General features: G+C 37.9%; 1 protein-coding gene across 1 annotated transcript; it reads right to left on the reverse strand.

Moving 5' to 3' along the window:
• Nucleotides 1–3,045: 3,045 nt before the first annotated feature.
• On the reverse strand, nt 3,046–5,654 carry LOC147790258 (uncharacterized). The gene is made up of 3 exons (XM_087128650.1): nt 4,741–5,654; nt 3,510–3,772; nt 3,046–3,326 (listed from the first exon to the last, which is right to left on the reverse strand). The coding sequence occupies exons 1-3, from the start codon at nt 5,652–5,654 to the stop codon at nt 3,046–3,048; spliced, it is 1,458 nt and encodes a 485-aa protein (XP_086984776.1).
• Between the last annotated feature and the right edge of the window lie 5,972 nt (nt 5,655–11,626).

Raw genomic sequence — 11,626 nt, forward strand, 5'->3', positions numbered from 1 at the left:
GTTGCCTACAGGAAAGAGAGCTCTGTTGAACAAATGAGTGTTCAAAATCAAGGTTGAACCAGATGGCAAAAGGAGGTTTAAGGCTCGGTTAGTAGTTAAAGGATATTCACAAAGAAAAGGCATTGATTATGCTGAGATCTTTTCTCCAGTTTTGAAATTAACTATTATCCAAATTTTTCTGAGTATTGTTGCATTGGAGAATTTGCACCTTGAGCAAATGGATGTAAAAATGGCATTTTGACATGGAGATCTAGATGAGGAGATCTATATGCAACAACCATAAGGGTTTGCAGCTCCAGGCAAGGAGCACATGGTGTGTAAGCTCAATAAGAGCTTGTATGGACTGAAACAAGCACCGAGACAATGGTACAAGAAGTTTGACTCCTTCATGAGCAAGAGTGGTTTCCACAGAAGTGAAAAGGATCAGTGTTGCTACCTCAAGAAATACACTGATTCTTATGTGTTTCTACTCTTGTATGTGGATGATATACTAATTGCTGGATCAAGTATGAGGGAGATAAACCACCTGAAGGCAAGCTTGTCTTCAGTATTTGAGATGAAAGATTTAGGTGCAGCGAAACAGATCCTTAGGATGAGGATTTCTCGAGATAGATCTGCTGGCACATTAAATCTATCCCAAGAGCAGTACATTGAGAAGGTGTTGTCCAAATTCAAGATTAATAACGCTAAACCCAGGACTACCCCCTTGGCAAACCATATTAAATTGTCAAAGGGGCAATCTCCCAAGACAGTTGAGGAACGTGAGCACATGGCATCAGTTCCGTACGCTTCTGCAGTTGGGAGTTTGATGTATGCTATGGTCTGCACTAGACCTGACATAACACATGCAGTGGGAGTTGTTAGCAAGTACATGGCAAATCCAGTGAAGGAACATTGGGAAGCTGTGAAGTGGCTTCTGAGATATCTGAGAGGTACATCCAATACTACACTTTGTTATGGCAATGGCAAAGTAGTTCTGCAAGGTTTTGTAGATGCTGATCTGAGTGGAGATGTAGACTTCAGCAAGAGCACATCTGGGTATATCTACACTATAGATGAAACAGCAGTGAGTTGGATGTCCAAGCTTCAGAAATGCGTTGCTCTTTCATCTACTGAAGCTAAGTATGTGGCCATAGCTGAAGCTGGAAAGGAGATGATATGGATGACAGACTATCTAGAAGAATTAGGCCGGAAGCAGTCCAAGAAGATTCTTTATACAGATAGTCAGAGTGCCATACAGTTGGTGAAAAACCAAGTCTATCATTCAAGGACAAAACACATTAGAAGACGGTACCATTTCACTCGCAGGTTAGTGGAAGAAGGCGATATGTGTTTGGAGAAGATAGAGGGGTGCAAAGAATCCAGCAGACATGTTGACAAAATGTGTTGATGTTGAAAAATTAAGGTTATGCAAAGCCCTAATTGGTATTGTGTAGGATCAGTCTCCAAGTGGGAGAATTGTTGAGTTATGGAGTCTGCTCCCTGTATTTATAGCTTGGTCAACGGTAATATCTGGTAAAACTATATTTGGTAAAGCCATATATGGTAAAGCTATATCCGGTAAAGCTATATATGGTAAATAGCTATATATAGTAGGTGGTTAAATCTGGTAAAGTTATATTTAGTAGACTGAACCATATATATATCCCGTCCAGTAAAGCTTTGAAAATGTACTTTCTATTCTCTGTACTCTCTCTTGTTGTACATACCTGAAGTCATCAATAAAAATTTCTTTTAGCCAGAGTTCTCCTTGAAATTTTCTCTATCCTTTTCTTTGTGTTCATCTAGATCGAGCGTGTGCGTTGTGCGATCCTAACACATAATGCATCATCAAGTTTCACCGACCAATCTTTCCTGTTAGGTTGTACCACCTTTTCCAAAATACTTTTAATTTCTCTGTTGGAGACCTCTGCTTGCCCATTGGTTTGTGGGTGATAAGGTGTCGCCACTCTATGTTTTACATTGTATCTCTCTAAAAGACTATTCATCAATCTGTGCACAAAGTGCGTTCCCTCAATCTGTTCACAAAGTGTGTTCCCTCATCGCTGATTAATGCTCATCGCCACTCTATGTTTTACATTGTATCACTAGGTACACCAAACCTAGTGAATATGTTTCTTTTTAAAAACTTGAGTACCGTCTTCCCATCGTTGGATGGACAAGCTATTGCTTCCACCTACTAGGACACATAGTCGACAGCCACTAGAATATATAAGTTCCCATAAGATGGCGGAAATGGTCCCATAAAGTCAATGCCCCATACATCAAAAAGTTCCACTTCTAGAATTGAATTCAGGGGTAGCTCATTTTTTTTACTGATATTTCTCGTCCTTTGACATTGATCACAATCCTTGCAAAATTCTTTTGCATCTTTGAAATTGTTGGCCAATAGAAACTCGATTGAAATACCTTGGCTGCTGTCCTTTGCCCTCCAAAATCTCCTTTGCCCTCCAAAATGACCTCCATATGGAGATGCATGACATTGTTCAAGAATTGTTGGTATTTCACTATCTGGAATGCATCTTTTCATTATGTCGTCTCCACATTGTTTAAAAAGAAAAGGTTCATCCCAAATGTAACTTTTGGATTCATGGAAAACCTCTTCCTTTGTTGATAATTTTTCTCTTTGGGTATGATGGCACAAGCCAAAAAATTTGCTATGTCTGCATACCATGGAGTTGCTGTCATTCTGCTACTGCTGTAGCTGCTGCTATTGTTGTTTATCCCAAGCAGCTGTTCATCCGGAAATGCATCATCAATTTCTTTGCTATTGACCTTTTCTTCCATGTTCTCCATTCTAGATAAGTCATCTGCTATATGGTTATTAGCTCCTTTCGTGTCCATGATTTCTATCTCGAACTCTTGTAATAGTAGAATCCATCTAATTAATCTTGGCTTGGCATTCGGTTTCATCATTAGGTGCTTGATTGCTGCGTGGTCAGTGTACACTTTCACCTTCGCTCCAAATCAATAAGCTCTGAACTTTTCAACAGCGAATACTACGGCCAACAATTCTTTTTCAGTGGTTGTATAATTCACTTAAGCCTAATTCAACGTTTTGCTGGCATAATAGATAGGATGAAGTACCTTCCGCTTTTTCTGTCCTAACATTGCCCCCACAGCATGGCCACTAGCATCACACATCAACTCAAATGGTGAATTCCAATCGGGTGTTGACATTATAGGAGCTGTGGTCAGCGATGTCTTTAATGCTTGGAAGGCAGTCATGCATTGTTTGTCAAAAACGAATTTTCTATGTGACTCCAACAAGCTACACAATGGTTTTGCAATCTCAGAGAAATCTTTAAGAAACCTCCTATAAAACCCTGCATGACCCAAAAAGCTTCTTATACCTTTAACTGACGTAGGTGGATTCAATCTTTCAATAGCTTCTATCTTGGCTCTATCAACTTCTATTCCTCTTCTTGAGATCTTGTGGCCTAACACTATTCCCTCATTGACCATAAAATGACATTTTTCCCAATTCAGTACAAGATTTTTCTCTTCACATCTTTGTAGAACCTTCCCTAAATTGCACAAACAAATCTCAAAAGATTCTCCATAAACCAAAAAATCATCCATGAATATCTCCATAAATGTTTCTACCATATCTGTAAAAATGGCCTTCATGCAACGTTGAAATGTCGCTGGAGCATTACATAGTCCAAAGGGCATTCGTCTAAAGGCAAAAATTCCATATGGGCATGTGAATGTAGTTTTCTCTTGATCTTCTGGACTGATTGTAATTTGATTGTATCCCGAATAGCCATCCAAGAAGCAATAATGTGACTTTCCAGCAAGCCTACCAAGCATTTGATCAATGAATGGTAAGGGAAAATGATCTTTACGTGTCGCTTTGTTTAGCCTTCTATAATCCATGCAAATTCTCCATCCATTCACTATTCTAGTGGAGATCAACTCATTGTTCTCATTTGCCATTACTGTTATCCCTCCTTTCTTCGGAACACATTGAATAGGACTGACTTAGCTGCTGTTTGCATTTGAGAATCTCCTTTCTAACAACCCCCTTCATCATGGGATTTAATCCTCTTTGTTGCTCAATGGACTTAACTTTTCCTTCCTCCAATTGTATTTTGTGCATGCATAGTGAAGGGCTAATTCCTTTTATATCCGCCAATGTCCAACCTATCGCCCCCTTGTGCTTCTTCAATGTTTCTAGGAGCATATCCTCTTGAGTCGAGGATAGTGTCGCTGAGATGATGATGGGTAGTGTCTTCTTGTCACCCAAATAAGCATACTTAAGGTTAGGTGGTAGTGGTTTCAAGTCCAGTTGCCGCGTTTCCTCAATAGATGGTCTCATCGGTGAACTCTTTCTTCCCTCACATTCTAGTGACTCAAAACTTCTGCTGAATTGACCTAAAACTGCTAACTGTTCTGTTCTGTCATTCCAACTGCTGTCTTCTTCCTGCCCGCTTTCCCCATCCTCCCATTCCTCGGTTGCTGGCTGTTTTGTCAATTCATACACTACTGAGCATTCTTCTGTCACTACTGGATATTTCATGCTGTCATTGATGTTAAATTCAACTTTTTGGTCACCAATTCTTAACATGATGGTTCCTTTGTAGACATCGACTAATGTTCTTCCGGTCTTTAAAAATGGCCTCCCCAAAATAATTGGAACATCATGATCGGCTTCATAATCTAAAATGATAAAATCTGCAGGAAATATGAATTTTTCAACTTGAATTAAGATGTCCTCAATCTTTTCTTTGGGATAAGTGAAAGATCGATCTGCTAGTTGAAGAGTGACTTGATCCCAAATCACATAATGCTCGACCTAACTTCTTCCCTCCTATTGATATTGGAATTGTGAATGAACCGAGGTCTTTCTCCTTTAGCGGGATCTTGTTTTTCAATATTGCATTACACTCTTCATTCAATGGTACCACCTTGAATTCTTCAAACTTTCTTCTATTGGTGAGCACATCCTTCAAGAATTTCACATAATTTGGCATTTGCTTCAAAGCTTCAACTAATGGTATATTTATGTGAATTTCCTTAAATATGTCCATGAACTTCTCAAAGTGGGCTTCTTCCTTCTTTCTTTTTATTCTTTGTGGAAAAGGAGGTGTTGGTGTGTAAATTCTGCTTTCTTGTCCACTGTTGACTGATGTTTGTGTTTTAGGAGGCTTCACAATTTCTGCATAATTTCTGCTGTGTTCTTTCTGTACAGCAGCTTTTGCATCATTTTTGTTGTGGTCTTCTTGCACAATAGCTTTCTCCTTTCTCTGTTGTGTATCAGCAGTTTCTTGAGTGCGACTATCACCGTGTTCTTTAATTTTTTCTCCTCTGCTGGGTATTTCTTTCCCACTTCTCAACTCTATTGCTTGACATTGTTCCATTTCCTCTCTTTTTGGCATTTCGGTGTCTGCTGGTAGCTTACAAAGAGGTCTATTTCGTAACTCATTTGCTAATTGACCTACTTGAACTTCCAAATTTCGCAATGATGCTTGTTGACTTTGTATCACAGCATCATTTTTAGCCATATATTCCTTTATTAGGCTCTCAAGCGATGTTCCCGGCATGTGTTGAGCTTGGCTAGTTCCTTCCCCTTGGGTGGTGGCTTGTTGAGAACCATATGTCAATTGATTTTGTAATCCAAAACCCGGAGGGTAATTTGCTTTAGGGGGCATTTGTTGGTTGTACGAGCCGTGTCCCTTCCATGAGAAATTTGGATGATTTCTCCACCCCAGATTATAAGTATTTGAGAAGGGGTTATTTTTCGGGTTGCCTTGACTAACTTGATTCCCAACATAGAAAATTGAGGCCGGATTGCTTGGACATTGATCAAAGGTGTGTTCCTCTCCACAATATACACAAGATTCGGCTGCTGTCTGGTTAATTACAGCAGCTGTATGGACTGGTGCTTTGATATATGGAGTCTTGCCCCAAAGCTAGATTTTGTAAAATATTAGTCACCGAATCTAGTTGAGCATTGATAGAGGACAAAGCATCAACTTCAAGTACTCCTCGAGTCTTCCTTCCTGGGTTACTTCTCACATCGGCCCATTGACAATTGTTAGATGCTATTCTCTCTAAAATCTCATATGCTTCATTGTATGTCTTTGACAAAATAGCTCCATTGGCGGAAGCATCAACTACTTGTTTAGTAACAATATTTAATCAACTGTAGAAAGTCTCCATTTGTATACAATGAGGTAGTCCATGGTGAGGACACTTTCTAAGCATCTCCTTAAATCTCTCCCAAGCTTCATGATAAGATAAGGAATCAATACAACGGGAATAAGATTCGGATTACCTTGTTGATCGAATATCTCAAGGCAAGAACACTTGATTGAGATTCGAATCACTTCACAAGCAACATCGATCATGTCTAGCTTGAATGACTCTTGTTGATCAAATATCTCAAACACTTGTTTGAGATTCGAATCACTCCACAAGCAAGATTGATCGTGTCGAGCTTGAATGATTCTACATGCAATCTAAACTACATAGAATTGCAAAGAAACTTAGCCATTGGCTAAAGAAAGGAACAAATGCTTCTTTTAATATATTTTTCAAGTCTTCTTACAAATACAACATACATGGCTTTATATAGCCTCAAAATGAAACTACTAAAGGCATTCCAAAAGTGGCTTGGAAATGGGTCTGATATTTTGAAGGAAATCAGACACATAATTAAGACATCCCAAAAATCGTTGTAGTTGGGTTTTATCCGTAATTTGGTCCAAAAAGTTTGGGGCAAACTGAATGGATCTTTGAATGAGTTTAATTTCAAATCCAAGAAAACGGATCTTTGTTTGAAAAAGTTTAATTTTTGGTTTAGACACAACTAAACCGCTTCTATTGACTGTCATAAAAAATGTTTGAAGATGCTTGAAGTGTTGATTGATGTTTTGAGAAAAAATCAGAATATCGTCAACATAAACAATTGAAAAGTCTTGAAAAGGATTGAAAATATCATTCATAATCTTTTGAAATTCGGATGGAGCGTTTTTTAGCCCAAATGGCATGACGTTCCATTCGTATTGTCCGAAAGGGACATTGAAAGCCGTTTTGTACTTGTCTATTTTCTGAAATCTGGATTTGCCATTTCATATCAAATTTTGAAAATACTTTTGCATTTGAAATTCTTTTCATTAAATCTGATTTATTTGGAATTGGATATCTAATCCATTCCAAAACCTTATTTAAGGGTTTGTAGTTTATTACCAGTCGTGGGACTCCACGTTCCTTCTCTGCCTGGTTGTTGACATAAAAAGCCGCACATGACCAGGGGCTCTTTGACGGCCTAATAAAACCCTTCTGCAAAAGATCATTGATTTCTGCTCTGCAGAATGTTAGTAATTACTTATTCATTTGAATAGGTCAGGCCTTCGTAGGAATATTTTTCTCCTCGAAGTTTTTGACATAAGGAAGATGATGTGTTGCTTCCTATTCCAAAAGGCATTAGGTTTAGTTGAACAAATCTCCATTTTTATTTGAGTTTGTAAAGTTTTGATTTTAGATTGGACGGTCTTACTTTGAATTTGTTCTTCTTTAATTTTGAATGAAATTTCTTCCTCCAAAAAAGAAATTTGTTTTTCTTTATAATTTAATACATTTATTGATTGAATAATTGTATTCTTTTGAAAGTTATTTATTTCACTAATCCTTATGGGAGGATGGAAATTAAATTTTATCTTCTTTCCTATAGCTTTTGACTCTAACCCCTTTTCAGTTATTTTAGAAGGGTATGATTGAGTAATGGAAGGAGTACGTAGGATTAGTTCTTGTCCTAAGTCCTTTACTAAAAGGAAGGAATTTACGAAGCAAATTTCGTCATTACAAACATGGACTTTAGATAATTTGTAATTATTTTTGAGTCTATTGTTATTTGCACCTCTAAGGCCCTAAGTAGTTTTTTCAAAATACTTTGTAGGTATTAGGCCTTCTTGAATGCAATTTTGATCGGCTCCAGTATCTATGAGAGCCTTTAGTGTGATTTTGAAATCATAAATTTTTAAGGTAATGAGAGCGTACAATTTTTGGTATTGAGGAGTGGTGATGTCTCCAACGAAGGAACTTTGAAAGTCATCCTCGTCCAGGTTTGGTTGCGCCGTTTCCTTTCGTTCAGGCAGCCATTCCTGAAGATTGAGAACTTCTTGGCGAAGCATATAGGATTCTGACCTGGTTCAAGATCTTAATGTCTGTACTTTTTGTTTGAGATTATTAATCTCTCTTTGTTGGTCTTAAGTAGTGAGTTCTCTCGGTTTTTCAAACCTTTGGAGAACTGATTGAAGTCTGTAGGGATTTCTTTCTTCCCTTTCAGGTGGCTTAGAGATTGTCATGGCATCTCTGAGTCGTCGAGCGATTTTCTGTTGAATTTCTGGATCTTGAACTTTTTCTACTACTTCGAGTAGAATTTCTTGATCCTTTGTAAGGACATTTATGCATCCTTCGCACGTCCTCTTTCTTTCCTGTCTTGATTCATATTCTGTGCTAGAATATGAATCGGATTCTTCTTGGAGTTCGAGGATTTCTCCCTCGCTTGATTGTTCTGAGTCGGTTAGAGCTAGTCGTAGTAGCTGATTTTTCAGCTCTTGATCTATATCCAACTCATTGATCTTTCCTCTTATCGGACACTTGTTAGCATAGTGTCCTTCTTCTCGACATTTGAAGCAAGTTTGCTTTTTCTTTTCTCTATGGGTTTTTGTAGGAGTATATTTTCTTCTTGAATATGTTGGCTTTTGAGATTGTATTGGTTTGTTCCGATACTTTTCTCTGAGCCCGTACGAATTATAAGGCTTTGGATGCATCTTAACTTTCTTACTTCTGGAGGTTGAGGGGCCTCTATCCCCTTGCATTCATATTAATCGCAAAACCTTCCAAGCTGTTTCTATTTGATATCGAAGAATTGAGCTTGTTTTGAATCTTTGACTCATTGCAAAGTCTGAGTCCTTCTTCTATGATGAAGGATGCTATTGACCCGTATGACAAAGTCTGCCATGGAATTGTTCCATTATACTTTGTTTTAAGACCGTCTTTGATCCTTCTTGGGAAGTATTTTGGTAGTCCATTGACAAAATTCTCTTTCCAGAATTCCAACGAACTGTCTGTTCTAATAAGAACTTTGCACAAATACATGTCTTTGTACCACCTGAAATCTCCTAAGGTGGGGCACTTCAGGTTCATGAGTATTTCGGCGGATCTTTCCTGGTATTTCAAGGGGTCGCCAACGAAGAATTCTATAAGGGTATAAATGAGGGTGTTGACAGCATCCTCTACCCTTTCATGTTGTACTTCGATCCTAGTTGATGGACCTTCCTCTTTGATGATTTGTGTAGTTGGCCTAATGACATGGTGGCATAATATCTGTTGGCGAGTGGCTTCATCGAGATATTTGTCCCACCAGTCCTTGAGTTGCCCGGTAAATCCGTTCACTAAAACTTGAGCTATTTATGGCCCTGTAATTTATACGCGCCTGCGGCCATCATCATTTCATTGACAACATTCATTATTTGATAGTCGGACAATCAATCGATATTCCATTTATAGATTGGTAGACCATCGCAATGAGCTTGAGTTTGTAGAGTCTTTTCTTCGAATTAAATATTCGGAAAAGACGGTTGAGGATACCAGTTTTTCTGATTACTGGTATTATTTTGACTTCTCCTGGAGATTCTTTCAATTTAATTGTAGAGAGGCTCTTCTACCTCATCTAAAATCACGTCTTCGAATTCGTGAATTTCGTCGTCATTGTTAACGACATTAACAGATGAATCCTGATGTGTTATCCCAGGATTTAGGATTCTATCCAACTTTTCTTTTATTTTGGCCATCGCGGCCTCTTCTTTTGAAATCCTCTTTGTAAATACGTTGAGGTTTGCCGGTCTGAGTATTGGGATTGACACATCGACTTTCGGTACAGAGCTGCCCACTTGTTCTTGCAGAGTACCAGAATTTTTTGAGATTTTTCCCTCGATACTCTCAAGCTGGGTGGAGATCGTGGATAAAATCTTGTTTGAATAATTATTTTGATGCTGGATATTCTTGATATCCTTTAGGGTCGGATTACCCTTTTCTAGTCCTCCTGGGATAGTTTTGAAAGGACTAGCTTTGACCTTTTCTCCGTAATAATTGTCAAATTCGACTTCTTCCAGCGGAGGATGTTTTGAATATACTTCGCTTCTTCTGGTAGTCTTCCAGCTTCTTTGAGTCGAAGTGCATATTTGCAAAATATTTTCTTCAAACCATTCAGAGAATGATATGTTTTCTTCTATGGTTGCCATATGAGAATACCATTGAGCACTTAATTCACTTCGCTCAGCTTCTTTGTAGGTTTGGAAGAAAGCTTTTCTCTTTGAAGAGTTGGCAGCTGACATAAAATCTGCCTTCAATAATTCTTTGTCTATCAGAAAATCAGCCGTAATGACATTTAGTTGACTTTCGTAGACGGATTAAGTATCCATATCCATATGGGTTGGAGATCTTGAGCCATCTTCATAGTGGATTGATGCCCTTTTTTTTTTTATCATAACTAACATCTTTTACCTTTAAGGGGTCATACATTGATCTTGAAACTCCCGACGTACTTGGTCTAGAACTCAAGAATTCTTTTACTTTTGATTCTGACGAGGGTTCTTCGCTGAATTTTATTTCAACGCTTCCATCATCATGTTCGATGATTAGTAATGGGTTTTGAGATTTCTTTTTCCTCAGAAGATTAGCATCTTCTACTTTCCAGAGAGTATTTCTGGTTATTTGATCCCAAGAAAGAGTTTTTGTTACAGTCACCAAGGACTTTCCAATATTTGCCTCTATGAGCATGGTTGATCCTTTTGGCGAGGATCTTAATGCTCTTGGAGAAATATTTGTATTCACGAGTTTGTAATAAACCCTGAATATGACAACTGAAGAATGAGTTTCAGCCTTGATGTTCAAAATTTTTTATTGTAAGTCCAGCATGAGGGTTGATAATATGTGCGGGTCGTGGAGCGACAAGGTAAAATTTGGATAACAATTGAAATAGACTAGTTCATTCTCTAGATTGGATTGAACCATTCCCAATAAAGAATTTGAGAAATCATTGAGTAAAATTGAAGGTTGAGATTTGGTATATAGTTTTAGGATCTACCTTTGGAATAATCCAATTTTGGAGTTGATCTTCGATCCTGGTAATCTGATATTCTTGATTGACAGTATTTGAGATTGTGAGATTTTCTCCCCCTTCTATGTTCATTTGAACTTTCTTCTTCCTTGGTAGAACATTTGAAATGGTTTGATTTTCTAAGCTTTCTCATAAATTTGTTCATAAGAAGATAGATAAGATAAGAGATAGAGTAGATTAATTTTTCTCTCAACTCTTCAATTGATATTCAAGAGAGAGCTATCGGCCGATTGATGCTCTCCTTACATTGATGAAGTCGTTTTTATAGACTTCGGATTTGAACGTGAATTTGAAAAACACCAACTAAGAGATAAGATCAAATCTAACAGGACAGGACCCTGCAAGATCTGCTTTCCTAAAAGTAAGAAAAGGCATAAAGCAAACTAATAATTTAAAAGACTAATAATTTACAAACACTGATAATTCACATGTAAGCCTTCACTTTGTGGCTGACAAGTTGTCAATCTTTGTTTTGTCTCTGATATAGGTGTCAGG

This window comes from Cucurbita pepo, chromosome 11, assembly GCF_057944985.1.
Source record: "Cucurbita pepo subsp. pepo isolate OVF chromosome 11, ASM5794498v1, whole genome shotgun sequence".
Classification (NCBI taxonomy): Eukaryota; Viridiplantae; Streptophyta; class Magnoliopsida; order Cucurbitales; family Cucurbitaceae; genus Cucurbita; species Cucurbita pepo.

What these genes read in the sequence shown, in the direction of transcription:
- LOC147790258 (XM_087128650.1), bottom strand. Translation starts at nt 5,654, where the DNA reads ATGCCCCCTAAAGCAAATTACCCTCCGGGTTTTGGATTACAAAATCAA. An exon ending in ACTAGCAGATCGATCTTTCA is followed by an intron (nt 3,773 to 4,740) that starts CTTATCCCAAAG and finishes TTATTGCTTCTT; the next exon opens with GGATGGCTATTCGGGATACA. An exon ending in AGGGAAGGTTCTACAAAGAT is followed by an intron (nt 3,327 to 3,509) that starts GTGAAGAGAAAA and finishes TGGGTCATGCAG; the next exon opens with GGTTTTATAGGAGGTTTCTT.